Raw genomic sequence first — 18,913 nt, forward strand, 5'->3', positions numbered from 1 at the left:
ATGTCAAGGTTCGACGTTCAACGCCAGTCTCGGAGAAACACGTGCATGGTTAGTATGCTAGAACTTGCAGGCCAGAACGAAGGGATACACTCCAATAAAAATGCATTCAACCATTCCGATCCAATTCTTCAGTATGCACGATGCCGAAGGAGGATTCTCCAGGATTCCAAGTATATGGCTACTTTCCCGGAGGTTGAACTATAACGAATGCTAATTTGGCTCACGAAGAGGCATATGCGATATGTGGGGTTATTGTAGGCTACGAATTGCGTACGAAGTCGAATGCTATGATGGGGAACGAATTAGGTCGAAGATTCTGTAAAGTACCATGCGAGTTATGGAGGGTGCGTATTGTCTATTGTTGTGTGATTGTATGATTCGATACGAGGAAAACAAGTGTCCGCGAAAGCTTCCTTTTTGGTTTCTCCTTCCTATAATATATACGCTGCCCACCGCCAACCCCCAAATTTTCAACACACCGACAGAAGGAAAAAAAAATGGATTCAGGTGAGATAAAGATGCTTGAAAGGAACGAGACGAATGCGAGAATTCCAAGAGTTATGCGATGCCAAAGCGGACAGCAAACACGGCGAAGATAAATGCGAAGACTAAGGAAAGGCAGACCTGATCCCGAACATTGGCGAGAGAGCGGTAACATGGACGAATGACTGATGCGAAGACGAAGGAGACCAAAGTGATCAGGAAAGAACGAACGAGCGGAGAGCGGAGGATTGAGCCAAGGAGAAGATGACGATACGGATATATTGAAGGATATATAGATGGTTGTATTGGATTGACGGGATGGGCTATGCGAAGGAACAAAAACAAAAACTAAATGTGGCGACGTGTGGCGCATGCAATGTTGGTGGGGTTACTATAACGTGGCGGTGGCGTAAAGTGCTATGCACACATGAATGAGAACGTAAGCGGACGAATAGTGCAGGTGAAGATCTAAAAAAAAGTATGCGGGGGGACGAGACCGAGCAGCGCGGATGGACGAGTGCTGGAGAGGAGATATACAGTGGTCGATGGGGAATGAGATCCGAATGTATACACAAGTTTTGTCCGTTCAGCTGAATGTAGCCATTGAGAAGATACAGTGTGGGTGTTTGCTCCCAGCGATGATGATGTCGGCGAAACGAATAAATGAAGATAAAGGGCGAAGAATTTTGGGATGACGAAGCTAGGTCTCCCCACGGCGGACGCGGGGAGCGCGCGACCTACCCCGCTGCAAGGCCATGCCAGGCCCAGCGACCTGTGGTGCGTATGCCAGCTTAGGCTGCCCAAGAACCTCCGACACGTGCACAGTGACCGCACTGTCGAGGTCCTTCGAGACTTCCCTCCTTAAAGTTGGCTCAACATCGGAATGACCCTTCGAGACATTCCCAACCTTGCTTCCGCCCCGTTCAACATCACCCCGAATGCTCTCTTCTTGAACGCTGTTCCCACCACGGCTGCGTGTTCGCTGTCTGCCGAAAGCAACAGACCTGCCGATCCAGGTCATACCCATCCGCGATTTCGACCGCTGATCACTGGCGGGGCGCTCAGAGGTGGCGTTAGAGAACAGGTTTAGCGTGGAAGGAGAAGGCGAAGATGACAGTGAAGAGGGTGAAAGGTATGGGGACGGTGAAGACGGCGAGCGAAACGCAGACGTCAATTCTTCGTTGCTTTCAGCCTCCTCCGCAAGAGATGACCGCGAGGATTGGCGGCTGGGCACTGGTGATCGCGAAGACGAGGAAGAGGATGCAGAACGCGGGGTTGTGTTCGCCGTGGACGTCCTAGACGGGGGCCCGAATGGAGGCGACGGAGAACGGGTTTGAGAATAAAGAGTAGGCATTGGGGTATGTCGAAGTTTCGGAGTGGAAAGAGGCTTCGTCTTCTTGGATGGCATTGGGAAGGAGTACATGAATGGTTCGCTGTCATCCTTCATGGCTTCCTTGTCGAGGGCGATATTCTCATCCATGTCAAACCCACCGCCGATGAGTCCTAAGCCGACTCCGATGTAGGGCGCCGCAGGATCATAACAAGCGTCCGCGCCAGATCCTATTGAGATACGAGGTCGGCCACGGCTAGTGGCGGCCGAGACGGTATTCGTGCTCGAACTGTTGATGCGCTTGGAGGATGTGGTGTAAAACCGCTGGGGCAATAATCCACCCTTGGACTCGCAGCCATACTCTTTACGAGAGGTCTTTTGGGGAGCGACACCGGAGATGTCACTCTTTTGCTTGGGGGAGATGTCCTCATGTACAGGTGAGTGGAGGGGTGGAGACATGTCGAAAAGCATGTCGGGGGAGCCTGCTCGTCGCGGTGGAGAGGCTTTTGGGATGGGAACACGATTTTGTTGAGAGGAAGGGATGGCAAGAGGTGTCGCGGGTGAGGAGTGGTATTGAGCTTTTGAGAGGGTTTGAGGACGGATTGGGCGGCGCGTTGAGCTGGGGTTGTGGAACGTGAGTTTTCGAGGGAATGTCGGAAATAAGTCCATTTCTGATTAGACAAGGAGTGCGGAAGTCTGGAAAGAGAAGAGGTGAGCATAGAGCGACAAGTGAGAAAAAGAAATCATGAAGTATGGAGCCAGGTGGACATTTTGATAAGCCGCATGATCAAAGCCATGGTATCTCAAGTACGCGTGCAACAATCATTCATAGTCTGTGAGCATGCTGACACAAGAATCTCGCTGTCCAAAGGCAGAAAAGTACGGATTGGGCAGGTTGGCGAGCATGCACGATTTGTGGCCTGGCCTGCTTGGATGGCAGAGAGAAGAAAAGCAATCTTCCGAGTGCGACGCGAGCAGCCAAAGGCCGGAGGAGGGCTGAGGAGGGAAACCATACTCACATGTACGACGTCACGAAAAAGCAGAAGAGTGGGAAAACGCGATTTTGGGAGGCTTATAAGGCGCGCTGGGATGTCTAAAAGGCGGTGAAGCGCTGGGCAGAGGGGCGGGCGCTGAGTCGGAGCGTGTACCGAGTGGGGGTAAGTTGTTGGAGGAAGCGCCTGTTGGCGTTAGTCTATGAGCCGAGCGCGGACCGGGGAGAGCTGTGAGTATGTGGGAGAAGGGCATGTAAGAATACGGAGAAGGAGAGGACGAGATGGGAGCCGTACAGGGACGCGGCTTATGAACTGCAAAAAGCAGCAAAATGAGCGATCGCTGTTTTATCAGGCACCGCACGTGAGAACGACGTCACCGCCGGCCTCAAAGTGCGGGGCAGGGCGTGACCCGGCGAGGGTATGGCTTTTTTTTAGTGTCTGGCGTCGTCGAGCGCAATGGCGAAGGGGCGAGGGGGACGGAAGAGACGGTGAGGGGAGCGGAGGAAGGGCGTGGACGCGATGAGCAGAAGGATGCGATCTTTTTTCAGTCGCCGTTGTTTTCGTGCACGGTGGTGTGGCGCCCCGAGACGTTGTTCCGCTCCGGGCAATTCCCCTGGTCTCGACGCCGAAAGGCCCCCGCCACTTTCGATCCTCCCCGCCTTCACCACCAGTGCGTGAATCATTCCATAACTCATCGCTCTTCCTGCACTAGCATCTCCTTCACGGTCCGAAACCACGATAATCCCATGGACATAAATACCGTGTAGGTCGGTCCGATGTTTTTGTCGCCTTTTTGCTGGTTTTTGTTGAACATCTCGGCCTTGCATCGTTTATCTGCGCGGGGACAACCCATACAGTTTCTGTCCAGCTTACGGTCTCCGGTATATCGCCATCGCGGCACACTCTGGCGTTTCCGTCAATGTTGGGGTTCACATGTTCACAGCCGGGCTGAAACTTGATTTTTCCTGATGCTGGGCCCATCATTTTTTCGCCTTGTCTGTTGCCTGCTTCGGCTGACAGCCGAGCATTTTCCTCCGTAACTGACCTCCTCCTCCACCTTGGGCGCGGGGCAAAACGCTAACTCCCCATCCACACAATAATTCCTGTTCTGGCCCGTCGTGCTTTCAACCCAGCTAACTCACGATGTGATGTGCTCGCATTTCTCAGCTGTGCTCTTGCCATTGACTCTGTTGAGATCCCAGTTGCTTCGCTACGCTACGGCGGTGTTGACACGTCTGCATGACTGGACAGCTGGCAGTATCTCGGAGCGATGTCGGGACTAGTTTGAACTAAGAACACCATATATATAGGACAAGTACATTCCAGCGTGCTTTCAGTCAATAAATATGGATCTTGGAGTACCAGTCCACGAGGACGACTGGTACTTGTGGTCTGTCGAGGACAGTGTGATCTGTTGAGCCATGAGCTTGATGTACAGAGGTGCGCCACGTTTTTTTTGTAAGACATCATAAGCAATTGCATACGGCTCTTCGTCTTCTGGAGTCATGCTTATTCGGACACACACGTAGTGCAATCTGCAACATCATCAGAGGCCCTCAGGTCATTGGAGCTTGTTTATGCGTCGTAGCGACTAGCACGAGGAGTGCGTTTGACCATGCATTGCCTTTGCTCGGAACGTCCTCGACCTTGCCTCCCATACTATCCCATACAGCCTTCATTACTGTGAGGCTGGCGTTTGCACAATTCATGATCAGACTTAGCCTTCTGCACCGGCTATTGCCCCTTGAGTAGCCAACCTCGGCGATTCCAAGGAGATTAGTCTAGTGCTTGCGTTTGAGCTTGCGTTTTGAACAAACTAAGCTCAAGGGGGACCAGAACACGATCGTAGTATTCCGGCACTCATACATCGTCTCAATTGACCCTGAAACCCGCGGACTGTGTGGTCTGCTCAGCTCTAGTTACGCTTACTAGGCCAATATCATATTTACGTCCATGTTGATTCCCGTGGCTGAGGTTTAATCTCTGCTTGTGCCTCTGGAGTCTGAACCACGAGTTGAAGTTCGGGTGTGTTCGGAAGGACTTCGGAAGTTGTTCGAAGTGCCACAGCTGCCGTGTGGCGACCTGGAGTCGTTCTCAGCACACAACTTCTCTACCACTGATGGTTGCATTCGAACGCTGGTTTTCCTGAGACTTTTTAGCCACGTCGATTCACATTGAAAGCGCAAGATGAAGTTTCTCGCACCGATCACTACCTTCCCGCCCCCATCCCGCCCAGAATGATCCGCGGACCTCAGTCAGATGCAGAATACACCTTACTTGCACGTTTGCATGTTCCACAGCCTGCGCATACTGGAGCATAACGTGAAATTTCAGCACACCAGAGACGGGGTACATCCACCGTTCACCACCCAGGCCGAAGAGTTTAAATAACCTAGTAAAATATTTAACTTGAGGCCAAAACTTGCGGGAGAGCGTCCAACTGCGGGCCAACTACAGACAACAATTAGGCGGGACACACCACGGTAAGCTACCGTCGCCGTGATGTATGCATGAGATCAATTATCATGAAACGTCTAACAACCTAAGCCCAGCCGCCGCCCAAACCCAGTTCCAAGGATAAAAAGTTACATAGATCATAATCATCACAGAATCGTCACTACTGCTACACATCTTGATTACACGTCCATATCCGAGATCCACCAATTATCACTCAAGTTATAACCCCTCAAGCAACAGTCGGCGCCGGCGCTTTCTCCGCTGTCGGTGCAGCGGCACCAGGAATCTCCGCACTCGCGGATCCTGGCGCAGCAGCAGGCTGGGTGGCCTTGTGTTCTGCCGCAAGCCTCTTCGCCTCCTCGTGGATGTCAAAGACCTGTTTCGAAGACTTGGTGTAAAAATCGCGGACCCTCTGACCGAAGGGCGAAGACAGGGCCTTGCTGTAATACTAGAGAGAGAAAAAGTGGCGCGTCATCCGGTCAGTTGTGTGACGACTTCATCTGAAGATTGAGGAAGTGGAGCATACGTCTGTGGCGGTCTTGGAGTAACCTTTCTGTTCGTCCATACTACGAGCTTGTTGGGTGGTGCTTTGCAGAGTGGATAGCACCTTGCCAGAGACGGTCTGATCAGGACCAAGTGCCTTGGCTCCGACGGTCTGATCGATGGAGTTGATGTACGAGAGGAAGCGTTTCGAGATTCCCTTCTCATCTAAAGGATCGAGATAGTATAGCTTCAGGACTGAACGGAGAAGTAGAAAAGAAAGACGAGGAGCGTACTGTCGATTGAGATAGCCTTGGTAAGAATGCCGTCGGACAACGTATATCCGCGAGCGAGGTACTCAGCGGCGACTACGGGCAGAAATAACAATAACTGTGAGCATCTCTACAAGGTATGAGATTGAACTGTGATGAAAGACGTACTTCCAGCCCGGGGTTTATCTTCCTGAGTAGGAACGCCTTCGACATGTGCAGCGTCGGTCTCCTCGTCCTGATGGACCACGTCCGACGTAACCGTCAATTGCGATCCCTCGAGGGTGCCGGAGTTCAGCATGAGCGCGGTCTTTGCGGCACTTGGTTTCTCGAAGTGAATGTTCGCCTTTTTGCCATCGGAGCCGGCATCTTCGAAGTCAATCGAGGTAATCTTTCCGCAGAAGCTAGAATATGTCACGAAACCAAGTCAACCTCGCGATGATTCGCTTAGAAAGAAGAAGAGATTGTAAATGGCGGGGAGTGAGCGTACGTGAAGAAGTCGTGAAGCTGTGTCTCTGTGGTGGAGGGCGAGATGCCAGTAACCTGCGATCGTGCTCGAATATCAAGATCTGTCTCAACAGGGAGGATGAAATGGCTCACGTTCACGGTGTAGGACATTCTTGTAATTGTGGAGGTTTGTTTTGTGTTTCGATGTTGTGAGGGTAGAATCAGGTAAATGTAAGTTCGACCAAAGACGTTCTCACTGTCTTTTATGGAGAAGTGGCCAAGCTGCGCCTCTACTAAGGGGTAATGACGTCACTCAGGATTGACGTACCCATACCCTTATCGGGTAATCGTTCATTTAGATAACGATCGTTTTCCTGTGCGTCGCCACAGTGGCACATAAGTAAGAAGGCTTCAGCCTATTGTTGGTAGAGACAGAAGGAGTGATAAAATATGTAATTCGAGTACATAAAACAGGTACATAAACTACTACGGGAAAGGACAACAAGCAACAGGTAAGAGCGATTAGACTGTCAGGAAAACAACAAAGATTACAATATCCAAGGGTACGAACGGAACAAGGAACAACAGTAGAATGCAAAGGCGACGTCCAGTCCGAAACGAATCACATACAATGTAACGACAAGTAATCAGATTTACGCGGCATACTGTGAGGAAGTTAGGATATGTCAGTCCTAATGCAAACGAACAAACATATAGAAGGCCGTACCTGAACAAGCATTGAGGTAGGTAGGTTCGTCAGCTTCCCGTTGAAGTCGATATACATCTGTTGTGGAACACCGCCTATCGTCTGAGTGAACCTACACATATGATATTAGTAAACCCTAAGACGAACGCGGAAGAGAAACAGATCATACCTGCTCAACTTGCCCGAAGGCTTCGGCCCATATTTGAGCTCGGGGAGATCAAAGATCGCATGAAGGACGCGTGGAGCCACACGTTCGAATATCTTCGTCGCCAGCAGACCCTTTTGGTCAAAGCCAAAGATGCCTGGTTTAGTCGCGGTTCTGGTGAAGTTGGGTGCTGAGGGATCTGAGAACACCGAGGACTGTTGTCACAGGTTACAAGAGTTATATGATCAACAAGTTGTCGACACCAGTCATAAGAGCGGGAATTACCCACATCCAGGTTTGCTTCAATCAGACTGGCCGTTACGGGCTGGCCGGCGAGGACGCTCTGTCCAGCAAAAGAAGTCTGCCCTTTCGCCTTGAGCGTAATGCTAGAAATTGGAGGGTCGATCCCTTCGTGTGCTTGTTAAACTCGGGGACCTCTATAAACACAAACCAAATATACTCACTGAGGGCTTCATACACAAACTTCATAACCTCCGCATCTGCCTGGGGGGTCTTGTTCTTGGCCAATGCAGCCACCTTTGCCTTGAGATCGACCTTGCCGTCCTGCAAGAAGAAGTTGACGACGTGGGTCAACGCCTTCGAGAATAACGGCGCAGTCGGCACGACTTCCAAGATCAAGCTAGCCGTCAGTTTGTCCAAGGTCGAGTCGTTGTCCTTGCGACCCGCAGCCTTCGCGAGATCGGTGAGGAAGCTCTCGCTATGGTCGTTCCTGCCAGCGACCCATTGTCCGAAGGTGTCCTTCAAGGAATCAACATGGAACTGTTAGGAGTAATCAAGGTCAGTCCGCAGGTATGCAGCTTCAAGGACAATTCTCGCACGTTTCCGCGGGTGATTTTGGCAAGATGGAGCCGAAGGTACTTGGAGAGTTCCGTGACGGCCTCTGCACTACGCTCGCGCAACGTCCAGTCTGAGCCAGGGTCCTGGTTCAAGTAGAGGTAGCTGCAAAACTGGGATAAGCCCACAACACGAACAATAAGTCAAAAGTAGGACAGCATGACTCACCTGCAGACATTTGAGAACATTCCGTAAAGCTCGTGATCTCTGAACACCCCGTATGTGTTGAGGTCCGTCTTCATTGGGAGGCCAATCTGGTAATGCGAAATTTGTCGAACCAGTGGCTATCAACGAAGTACCAGTCAAAAGACAAAGAGCCCGAAGACGCACAATTTCGTTCGCAATCCAGTGGACGGGAGCGACGTTGAGAACGTCCTTGACGATGTCAATGTAATGTGTTTTGCCAGCGACACCCTTCATGGTGTTCTTCTCGATCAGCATCTTGACCAGTTCCTCCATTTTAGTCGCCGCGTTATCGACCACCTTCTGGTCCAGAATGACCCTCTCAACCTATTCCATACGTGCAAAAAGGATCAGTCATCTGCATCTAACCTGTAGCGAACCCGTACGTACCAAAGCCGGATCGGTAGGTATTCCCCTCGCCAGCACCTCAGCCTTCTTTCCAGTCTCGCTCACAAATTCATTGTTGTTAGCGAGGGCCTTGCTGACGTCCGCGTAAGTAGTAACGACGATGGGAGGTCCCGTCGGCGGTGAGGGTCTCGTCCACGAATACTTAGCGTCGACTTGGTCTGGTAGCTTGGATGCATACCCCTTCATGGTCTTTGGGACCATGAACGGGAATTTAGCATAAGCCGAGTCAACAGGGTAGTAGCCTGGAAGGTGGCGGTAAAGCATCTGATAATCATAGTCAGTCCTCATCGAGTGGTGATTAAGAGCGAAATTGAACCGACCTTTGGTAGAATACCACCATACGTGCCATCTTCGTCATCATACTGGCAGTCTTGGTACCCCCAGTTGCTTAGGTTGTACGCTAAGTGCCTGCGTCAGTCCTGGTGTCCCTGCACGCGTATTGATGACTCACGAGTGAACTCGACAGTCAGGAAACGGTCTCCTCGCGTTAGAGCGACGGCGTCGGACAAAATAGCGCGGGAGATGGTGTAACCGGGGCACAATCCTGCACCTGGCATAGGTTTCTTCGCCTCCTCAGCCTGCATACCGACATGTAACTCGAGGTTGTCGATATCGTGATACAATGTCTCGGCGGCTTTCTGTCAAATTGGATTCCATGTAAGACAAATATAGATTGTGGAGACAGGTTGGCGTGATGCTCACGTAGATCTCCGGATCGGTGTTCCATTCCTTGAAGCTTGCGTACGCTGTATTTTGACGAATATTGTTAGATCGTATATATGACGTGCGCGTGTATACTCACGTTTCAAGCCCATGAAAGTTCTGAACTCGTTCATCTGAAGAAAAGGAGCCACTCCTGAGTCAGATATCATTGATAGAAAATCCATGAACTTACGGAACAGGTTCCCCACGTCCTAGCTTGCTCGATACTAAGCAGCTCGATAACCCTCAACACCTCCGGTGTTCCCCGGGCTTTGAAAGCACTCGCAGGGGACTCGGTCGCATCGAGCAAGATACGTCCCAGGTCTGCGTCCGAAAAGCGACCGTTGGCATCGCGCTGCAGTCTGAAGATAACATCAGGCTTATTGAAAGAAAGATTAAACGTTTCATCTTACTCGTCGAACGTCCATTTTTTGATGTCGGGGTCGGGTCTCCACTTGCTGGCGGCCTTTCGGAACTCCTCGACGGTGATCTGGAGGGCAAGACGATTAAGAATTACTGCATAGAGTTATTGTAGAGGAAGAGACGTGCCGTGGCAGGGTCTAGTCCTTTAAGCAGGTTAGAGAACAGTTTTTCTGTCCATTGTGTGTCTGGTTGGCTGCGAGGTACATAAACATTAGGATACAGCAAACACAACAGTAGGTGAAGCATTACCTCGTCGCCGCGTGCCAGCGGTAAAGCAGGTTGAATTCGATACTACAGACGTTGCCCTCGCCACGGGGCGTGACCTCGTGGCTGAGCGCGTCACGAGAGTTCTGTCAATAAGGAGGTCAGGTTTGGACCAGGTAAGGAGGGAATTAATGAACGGACTGAAAGCGGGTCCAAACGCCAGGTAGAGCCATCACGAACGAGACCAAGGATAACACCGACATAGTCGCCCAAGATGACCTTCATGAAGAAGCCGCAGTTGACGAGACGCGCGCGCTGGAATAGCTCATCCTCTTGCTTTGCGAGCGCCTTGGCATCAGAAGGAGGTGGGTTGGAGAAGTTGCCGTTCTCGTTGATGGCAAGGAGCCGCTCAGCAATGAACTGAAGTATTCGGACCGGTCAGAAAACAAAGAAATACGAGAAGTGGAAAAGAAAGAACGGCCTACGTTATGGTTACGATTGAACAGAACGATCAGCGCGCCAACGGACGGGGGCATGTTTAGCAACCTCCAATCCGCGAAAACATCGTCCCAGAGTCTCCCCGTGCCATCCTTCCTTCTCACTTTATTCAAATCATCATCCGAGCTCCCGTACAAGGGACTCAAATCCAGATAGCTGCTGACATCGTTCTTCGTCCAGTCTCTCGTATTGGTATTGAAAATCGAGTGAATGATGAAGTCCGCGAAGGCGAAAAAGAGGCTGCTGATCCCGCCGGGATGTTCAACGAACTTATCACGCTTGAGAAGCTGGTCGAAAACTAGCTCCGGGGCAGGAAGGGCAGCGGGATTGAGAGGGTGAATAGAGGGAACAGAGCGGGCGTAGGGGGAACCAGCTTTGCCCATGGTGGGTTCGAATGGGTTGTAGTCTGAACCATCAGCGGTACGGAAGGCGTAAGGAACAGTCCATTCGGGAGGTGCAATTTTCGACGCAGACGTGTTCGGCGATTGGACAGACAGATAACCACTAGGAGGATGAGGGAGGTCCTTGTATACTTTGTATGCGGTTGATCAACAGAGGTGCCACAAATAGCACAATGTGGCGCCGGGAACTCACGGATTTGAATGACGAACTCCTGCAGCTTTTGTGAGAACAGGTCTTTCGGGAGCCTCGCCATGAGAGTCAGTAGTTTCTCCAGCTGCAGATACGTCAGCGAGATGAGCTCATAAGAGCTGCGGGCAACAGGCGTACGAGGAACTTCCGGTCGTCAAGACCGACGCCGTTCAGATTCCTGACTGCATCAATGTATGCCGGCTGAGGCGCAATCCATTAGCTAAGACTCCAGAGCATACAAGGATACTCACCAGGTCGGTGGGCGTGAAGGCAGGGCCCTGGTCAATGAACTGAACGAGTTCTTGAATATTCTTGGTTAGTGTGGAAGGTAAAGGGTGTGCACCGTCCATGTTGAGAGGCTCGGTCATGGAGGTGATGGTCTTGGACTCATCGCCGAGGGACTTGAGAACAGAGGTCATGGTGGAGGACAGTCTGCGGAGAGTCTTGCGAGCCATTGTGGGAGGAAGTCGGATAGGTATATATACCGTGTCCGGCGGGCGTCAAGACGGGGACTGATGGAGAACCCTGTGGGGAGAGGAGACGGCGGTGCAGCTTTATATTCTGGGCAGGTCGGCATCGAGGCAAGGAGCATGCTGGGTGGCCGCATTTCCTGTTGGGCGTGATTGTGATGATGCCAGTTGAATATCGAGATAGATGGGCAGACTAAATAAGACCTGCCGTTGATCCCTCAATGCTTCTACCCGTCACCGGGACACTCGTCCTCCGACCACCCCTTCTCTCGTCCATCTCTTTCTTTCCATTATTTTTGCGTCAGGGGCAAGCAAAGGTGGCGGTATGTCATCGAAGTGTGCGTGTTCGACACGTTCCAAACCAGCATAAGCGTGATATCGACCGGTCGTCCTATAAGCGCACGTCAATATCAACCACCAAGGGTCCGTTTCAGTACCTCCGGCGCCGTCCTGTTGGCACTCCTCGCACTGCTTCAGTCAAATCGTAGACATGTTTGGCTAAACTGCAGCACTCTGCTTAGAGTCGAGTCAGACAATGGTTCCGACATATATGGGTTGCGAAGCTCCATGGAGCTCATTCAAGTACGTTCTTTGGTTTTAAATTCCTGGAAGCCTCTGTCCAAGCTCTTGGGTCGAAACAATTCACAACTCCGCATAGATACTGTAGATGACTGTAGAAATGCAATGAGCAGCAGACACACCCCAAAACGCGACGTATGGCCCCGATGCCCTCTAAACATGACGGCTGTGCGTAACAGGTCCTCTACTCGTCCATCCTCATGAGCGCTACCCCTTTCCATCACTGTAACTATGATCTGTCGGAGCCATCCAAAGCGCGAAATATCCAGGCGCACAGCTCTCCGGTATGAGTTCAGTACCGTACATGTCGTATTTCAATAGATTGCAATTATTCGAAACTATTCTGGAGGAGACAAAGTACGTTCTGGATCACGCATCGACCGCCGAGACCTCCGAAAAGGCACTCGTGGCTGCATCGCTCCATAGCCTTCTCAGTTTCTAGTGAGCGTATGCAGTCGTACTTACACAGACGAGGACGTTGTTAGAAAGACGATGATTCGAAAGAGGCGGGGCAAAGGCACGGTACCGGTGTAATCCAGTGCATCCGAATCTGGCAGTCATGGCCGGAAGATAACGGAATCTTATCTTATCAGATAAAGAAATCAACCCTTGACCGAACTTTTCCCCCGAGTCAAAGCCTCTTCTCCGCTTCCACCTCACTCAAGGACACCTACCAACTTTTATTGCCCGACATGCTAGCAGCTGCAAATGCCTCTGGTCGGGTCGCCCGTCGGGCTGCCGTCCTCGCAGGTCAGCGCCGCGTCGTCCAAGTCGCTCCCTCTATCCCCCGCTCCGTCAGGTCTATCCAGACAGTCGCCCAGACCGACAGAGTGAGCTTCGTCTATTCATCGCCATGCTTCGTCTCCCATTGAACATCCTACTTTTTCTTTCTCCAGGACACAATCACTCGCTTGCTCTACTCCATTGGGACCAAGCGCGAAGTCGAGCGCTATCTTCGCATCTTCTCTTCCTCTTCAAACCCCACCCATCCTGCAAAGTTTGCTGTCGTCAAAGTCGGCGGTGCTGTTCTCGATGATCTTGACGAACTTGCTCTCAGTCTTAGCTTCCTCTACCGTGTTGGATTATACCCTGTCATCGTACATGGCGCTGGTCCCCAACTGAACGATATCATGGACAAGGAGGGCGTCGTTCCGGATTACATCGACGGTATTCGTGTTACCAGTGAGTACAGTCAAGATCTCCCAACGCCTTGGTTGCTTCGGCTTGCTCTTCTGTTTCGTACAATTTTTGTCTGTTCCCTCGCATGCTTTACCCCTTCCGCTATCATCGCATATTATGTCTGCCACCCGTCATGTGCCCCGTTCATGTGTAGAACCGACCATTCCCACCTCCTATCTTAGTTGAGGTACTGACTGAGCATACTCCATAGACGCGAAGACCCTCCAAATTGCTCGTCGGGTATTCCAGGAGGAGAATCTCAAAATTGTTACTGCGCTCGAGAAGCTCGGGACTCGCGCACGTCCCATCACTTCTGGCGTTTTCACTGCCGACTACCTCGACAAGGATAAATACGGTCTCGTGGGCAAGATCACCCGCGTGGACAAGCGCCCCCTGGAGGCTTCCATCCGCGCTGGCGCTCTTCCCATCCTTACAAGTCTCGCGGAAAGCGCTGATGGCCAAATCCTGAACGTCAACGCCGATATCGCCGCGGGAGAGCTCGCCAAGGAGCTTGAGCCGATGAAGATTGTGTTCCTCAATGAGAAGGGTGGTTTGTTCCATGGTGTCACCGGTGAAAAACTGGATGTCATCAATCTCGACGAGGTATTTCTGCTGTTTGCGATTATCCCGAGAACGGACTTCTCACAATCCTTCTTATCGTCCATGTTTAGGAGTACAATGACCTCATGAAACAATCCTGGGTCAAGTACGGAACGAAGCTGAAGCTTCGTGAAATCAAGGAGCTTCTTGACCACCTTCCTCGCTCTTCCTCTGTAGCGATCATCTCCGCCTCTTCCCTTCAGAAGGAGTTGTTCACAGACAGCGGCGCCGGCACCCTCATCCGACGTGGCTACAAGCTCTTCAAACATGATACCATCGAGACCATGGGCGCCGACCGCTTGCGCCAAGTCATTCGAGACCGCGACCCCGACGTTCTCTCGGGCTACCAGACCATCACCGAAGTTCTCAGCAACCTCAAGAAGACCCCTTACACTATTTACGGCGACGAGCCTCTAGAGGTTGTCGCAATTGTCTCCCACCCTGAGGGCGAAATCCCGGTGATGACGAAGCTCTTGGCTTCTCGGAGCGGAATCCTCAACAACGTCGTGGACAATGTTTTCAACGCGATCAAGAAGGACTACAGGAAGCTCTTCTGGACTGCCCACGCCGACGACGAGAACAGGGCTTGGCACTTCGAGAGGGCTGATGGCAGCTTTACCAGGGCGGGCAAGAGCTTGTTCTGGTATGGAATCCAGGATGTTAACGAGGTTGAGAGGATGGTGAACGAGTTTGAAGCGAAGGGTCGCATCGACAGGTCTTACCTGCCCGTCGGTCCATCTGCTCCTCCCCACCGTGCTCAGGCCACGCCTAGTGGTGTCCGCTCTTACTCTACCATGGCTCGTCGTGCCTTTCGCACCCCAGGCTCCTCGAGAGGATACGCTACCGCGGCAGCCCCTGCCCCTTCCACGACCCCAAAGCGTCTCGCTCTGATCGGTGCCCGAGGCTTCACTGGTCAAGCGCTGACCGGGCTCCTCTCTAACCATCCCTACCTCGACCTTACGCACGTCTCTTCTCGTCAACTCGCCGGCTATGCCCTCGATGGTTACACGAAGACTCCCGTCACCTACTCGAACCTTTCTGTCCAGGATGTCGAGCGGATGGAGAAGGACGGCGAGGTGGACGCGTGGGTCATGGCTCTTCCCAACGGCGCCGCCAAGCCATTTGTGGATGCCATCGACAAGGGGACGAAGGAGAGGACGTCTGGCGAGGGAAGTGTCATTGTGGATCTCAGTGCGGACTACAGATTCGAGAAGGAGTGGACGTACGGGCTTCCGGGTGAGGGTCTATCGTTGTAATATGTGTAATATGCATCTGAATGTCAATATTAAATATATTTTCTTTTGCTTCGCTCTTTGGACAGAATTATACTCCAGAGCCGCCATCCGTGCCTCCAAGCGTGTCTCCAACCCAGGCTGCTACGCCACCTCTACACAGCTCCTTGTCGCACCCCTTCTCAAATACCTCACCCCTCCGTCGTGGCCCACTGTTTTCGGTATGTCAGGCTTCAGTGGTGCAGGTACTGTTGCGGGCGCCACAGATCCTGATGGCCGACCGACCACCATCCCGAAAGTCACCGCCGAGTCTCTCGGCGGCGGCGTTAAGCCCTACGCCCTCACTGACCACATTCACGAACGCGAAGCCGGTGCTCATCTCTCCACCCTGCTTTCCAACTCGGCGATGAAAGTCGCTTTCACCCCGAATGTGGCACCTTGGTTCAGCGGTATTATTTCGGTCATGTCGATGCCTCTTAGCGAGGGTATCTCGGCGAAGGAGCTCAGGGGATTGTATGAGGAAAAGTATGCGGGCGAGAAATTGATTAGGATTCAGAGTGGAGTGCCGGAGGTGAGGGATGCGCAGAATAAGCAAGGCTGGGTTGTTGGTGGATTCCAGGTCGGGAGTCAGGGTGACAGGGCAGTCGTCGTCGTAAGTCTTTGCTGTGAAGTGTAATTCGGTGCTGTTTAATTCTGACATTCGTCGTTTGTTTAGGGAGGCCTTGATAACCTGCTCAAGGGAGCCGCCACTCAATGTCTTCAAGTATGCACATGTTTCGACTCATACTTCATCGTTTTCAATACTCCGACTGACCACGCCTTATACCCTCTTAGAACTTGAACCTTGCCCTCGGTTATGATGAATACGCTGGTATTCCCGAGGACAAGTAGACCAAAAAGCGCAATCGACGGTGACATTCTAACCGGAACCAAGGTCGCCGACACTTGCCACCATTGTATGACTCGAGACAAGGCTCGAACAAATGTATCATAATCGGAGATAATTTTTTATGAACTGTTGTTGGTAAGACTTGATGGTGATGATGCCGTGTCGGTCGGTTTCTCGTTGCAGCTCCAGAGCCTTCTCGGTAGGCGCCTTGGTAGGCTCGGGTAAGGTACCGTTTCACAAAGTTAAAGACCTCGGTCGTCGCATCAATAGCTTGCTCATCCATGGTGCAACGCATGTCAATGGTCTGCGGCAGCAGCGGCGATCAACCTCTACGTCTTGGGCGTCTATATCAAGAGGAAGGAAATGAACAACAAAACCATGAAGCGCATCATGCTCTCTTTCGCTGCTCTACTTCCCCAACTCCTTCTTTTGCCATGCTTCTTCGCCTCACAGGCGGTCTCTGGCCCATACTTCCCGCAGTCTTGCACCTGATCGGACTTGTCCAAAGTGTCTCTGCTGCAGGAACTTGTCGCTCGCAGCCTGGTGATGCGGACTTTCCGACTGTAGAAGAATGGTCTGCACTGAATGTTTCGGTCAATGGGCGACTGATCTCTGTGACGCCATCTGCTAAATTTTGCGAAGATCTTCCGTGTACCGACGCGGAATGGTCGAGCTCTGTGTTTAGGGCAACGATTCCGGGAGCGATGGATTGTGTGAGTTTAATTTGCACTCTCATGTGGCGACAGAGGAATATAAATCACTGACACTGTGTTTCTGCTTCGAAGTATAACTGGGAGCAGGTGCGTCGATCCCATGAATTACGCAAAATATTATATTGAGTCATGGTATAGGATTATAGCGGTAATTCCACTTGTCTCGAGGGCGCGTCCGTGTGTGGCCAAGGGGATGTCCCGCTCTATGCGATCAACGCAACCTTTGCCTCGGATGTGCAAGTGAGGGACTTTCTAATTTAATTCTGAGTTGTTGAAAGGCCACTAAAACTGATCCCCTTGAAGGCTGGAGTCAATTTTGCGTCCACCAACAACCTGCGCTTGTCCATCAAATCCTCTGGACATGACCTCCTGGGACGCTCTACGGCCAAAAACTCACTACTCATCTGGACGCGCTATCTTGCGAACGCCACATTCTCCGAATCATTCGAACTGAACGGGACTTCGGTGGGAAGCGCCGTGACTGTCGGTCCAGGAGTAGCCCTGAATGCCGCCTATCTTGCAGCGAAGGCGCAGGGGAAGATAATTGTGGGTGGGACTGCAGCTAGTGTAGCGCCGTCAGGGGGATTCGTCCAAGGAGCAGGTCATTCTGCATTTTCGCCCCTGTTCGGGTTGGCCGCAGATGTGGCGCTTCGTAAGTGATACCGCCCAAATGACTTTCACTCCATAATTTCATCATCGTACAGAATTCAAGGTCGTCATCGCAAACGGTAGCCTCTTGACCGTGGATGCCACGAATTACCCTGATTGTGCGTATCTTCCTCGCCATTTTATTGTCCTCGCACTGACTGAGACATATTAGTGTTTTGGGCAATGCGTGGTGGCGGTGGTGGCAGTTGGGGTGTCATCATCGAGACGACTTTTCAGACATTCGACACATTCAACGTTTCCAAGCACACCGTCGGTATAATTGCGCCAACCAATGACTCGACCGGAGCCCTCATGACGATTCATGCCAATCACATCTTCGACTGGGACAGCGTTAACGCCGGGCAGTATGCCTACGTCTATCCACCGTCTATTCCTACCAATGGCCTAGTCGCAAATCCTGCATATGGGACCTCCAGCAACGGATTGGGTCTCCTGACGTACTTCGCGAATCAGACGGAGGATCAAGCCCTTGCTTTAATGAAACCACTGTTGGACGATGTTAGGGCGCAAGGATTCGAAGTGGTGAACGAAACGGTGGTAGTCGAGTTGGCCAACGATGCGGTGTATGCGGCGGATAACGCTGCTGGTGTCTCAACCATAATGGGATCCCGATTTTTCTCTTCGGATGCGTACAAGACCAACGCGGCCGGTATAGGAGCAGCCTACCAGCAGCTGATCGAACAGGGTGCCACACAGTGCGCAGTTCCTCGTTCTATTTTCTGCGATTTCGCAGCTAATGAATCCCTTACCAGAATCGGTGGTAACCTCGTCGCCGGTGGTATGAACACTGCAACCTAATATTATAAAATCACGGCTGATGAGAACGGTCCCATAGGCAAGGTCTCCGACCCAAGCGTCTCAAACGCAGTTACACCGAAGTGGCGAGCCGCTAAATCTCACGTTAGTCGACCCAAGAGTGAGATATTGTTGTTTAGCGTTACTCATCAATTGCCTTCTAGATCCTCACAACTCTCGGTTGGGCTGATTCAGCGACGCCGGCTGAAATCGAAGCCGTGAAGAACCAGCTCACTAACACGCTTGTTCCCATATTGGACAAGGCTACCACCGAGGACGACGCAGGCTCCTATATGAGCGAAGGTGATGTCCGTGAACCGAACTTCCAAACCACATTCTATGGGGGCAATTACGCGAAGTTAAAAACCATCAAAGCGATCTACGATCCAAATGAGCTGTTTATCGTTGGTGCTGGGGTGGCAAGTGAGAACTGGGACGAGGACGGGCTGTGTCGTCTTTGACGAATTCCGTCTCAAAGCTACCTTCCGCACAACCTATTCGTATTATTTATACATCGGACCTTTTTAATGAGACTCAATAGAGCTCGTACGCGCATTCGTATGTTGGCAGATGCCATTTTTAACCGGAGGATTGGAACATCCACTGTGACGAGC

At 51.8% G+C, this 18,913-nt stretch overlaps 5 protein-coding genes across 5 annotated transcripts; 2 read left to right on the forward strand and 3 right to left on the reverse strand.

The window, feature by feature from the left end:
- Positions 1–247: 247 nt before the first annotated feature.
- Positions 248–2,937, reverse strand: STEHIDRAFT_147441 (uncharacterized protein). Its single transcript, XM_007304696.1, has 2 exons — positions 2,833–2,937; positions 248–2,509 (listed from the first exon to the last, which is right to left on the reverse strand). Exon 2 carries the CDS (start codon positions 2,480–2,482, stop codon positions 1,184–1,186), a length of 1,299 nt encoding a protein of 432 aa, XP_007304758.1. The 5' UTR covers positions 2,483–2,509; positions 2,833–2,937; the 3' UTR covers positions 248–1,183.
- Positions 2,938–5,273: 2,336 nt separating this feature from the next.
- Positions 5,274–6,679, reverse strand: STEHIDRAFT_121834 (uncharacterized protein). Its single transcript, XM_007304697.1, has 6 exons — positions 6,612–6,679; positions 6,502–6,554; positions 6,183–6,415; positions 6,039–6,110; positions 5,789–5,970; positions 5,274–5,710 (listed from the first exon to the last, which is right to left on the reverse strand). Exons 1-6 carry the CDS (start codon positions 6,627–6,629, stop codon positions 5,492–5,494), a joined length of 777 nt encoding a protein of 258 aa, XP_007304759.1. The 5' UTR covers positions 6,630–6,679; the 3' UTR covers positions 5,274–5,491.
- Positions 6,680–6,890: 211 nt separating this feature from the next.
- Positions 6,891–11,912, reverse strand: STEHIDRAFT_98016 (heme peroxidase). The gene is made up of 23 exons (XM_007304698.1): positions 11,852–11,912; positions 11,425–11,783; positions 11,312–11,374; positions 11,177–11,258; positions 10,570–11,114; positions 10,286–10,504; positions 10,130–10,230; positions 10,007–10,073; positions 9,871–9,947; positions 9,651–9,819; positions 9,558–9,591; positions 9,458–9,501; positions 9,207–9,393; positions 9,076–9,155; positions 8,738–9,019; positions 8,495–8,674; positions 8,333–8,418; positions 8,149–8,269; positions 7,774–8,089; positions 7,599–7,717; positions 7,334–7,524; positions 7,186–7,276; positions 6,891–7,123 (listed from the first exon to the last, which is right to left on the reverse strand). Exons 2-23 carry the CDS (start codon positions 11,626–11,628, stop codon positions 7,112–7,114), a joined length of 3,270 nt encoding a protein of 1,089 aa, XP_007304760.1. The 5' UTR covers positions 11,629–11,783; positions 11,852–11,912; the 3' UTR covers positions 6,891–7,111.
- Positions 11,913–12,914: 1,002 nt separating this feature from the next.
- STEHIDRAFT_98021 (bifunctional acetylglutamate kinase/N-acetyl-gamma-glutamyl-phosphate reductase) lies at positions 12,915–16,233 on the forward strand (the record flags this gene model as incomplete). Its single annotated transcript, XM_007304699.1, has 7 exons — positions 12,915–13,052; positions 13,119–13,404; positions 13,613–14,004; positions 14,073–15,237; positions 15,323–15,885; positions 15,949–15,996; positions 16,068–16,233. 7 exons carry the CDS (start codon positions 12,915–12,917, stop codon positions 16,122–16,124), a joined length of 2,649 nt encoding a protein of 882 aa, XP_007304761.1. The 3' UTR covers positions 16,125–16,233.
- A 308-nt stretch (positions 16,234–16,541) lies between these two features.
- Positions 16,542–18,820, forward strand: STEHIDRAFT_121837 (FAD-binding domain-containing protein). The gene is made up of 9 exons (XM_007304700.1): positions 16,542–16,835; positions 16,908–16,922; positions 16,974–17,075; positions 17,139–17,487; positions 17,540–17,602; positions 17,656–18,199; positions 18,257–18,282; positions 18,340–18,404; positions 18,464–18,820. Exons 1-9 carry the CDS (start codon positions 16,557–16,559, stop codon positions 18,758–18,760), a joined length of 1,740 nt encoding a protein of 579 aa, XP_007304762.1. The 5' UTR covers positions 16,542–16,556; the 3' UTR covers positions 18,761–18,820.
- The last annotated feature ends 93 nt before the right edge of the window (positions 18,821–18,913 follow it).

This window comes from Stereum hirsutum (assembly GCF_000264905.1).
Source record: "Stereum hirsutum FP-91666 SS1 unplaced genomic scaffold STEHIscaffold_8, whole genome shotgun sequence".
Lineage (NCBI taxonomy): Eukaryota > Fungi > Basidiomycota > Agaricomycetes > Russulales > Stereaceae > Stereum > Stereum hirsutum.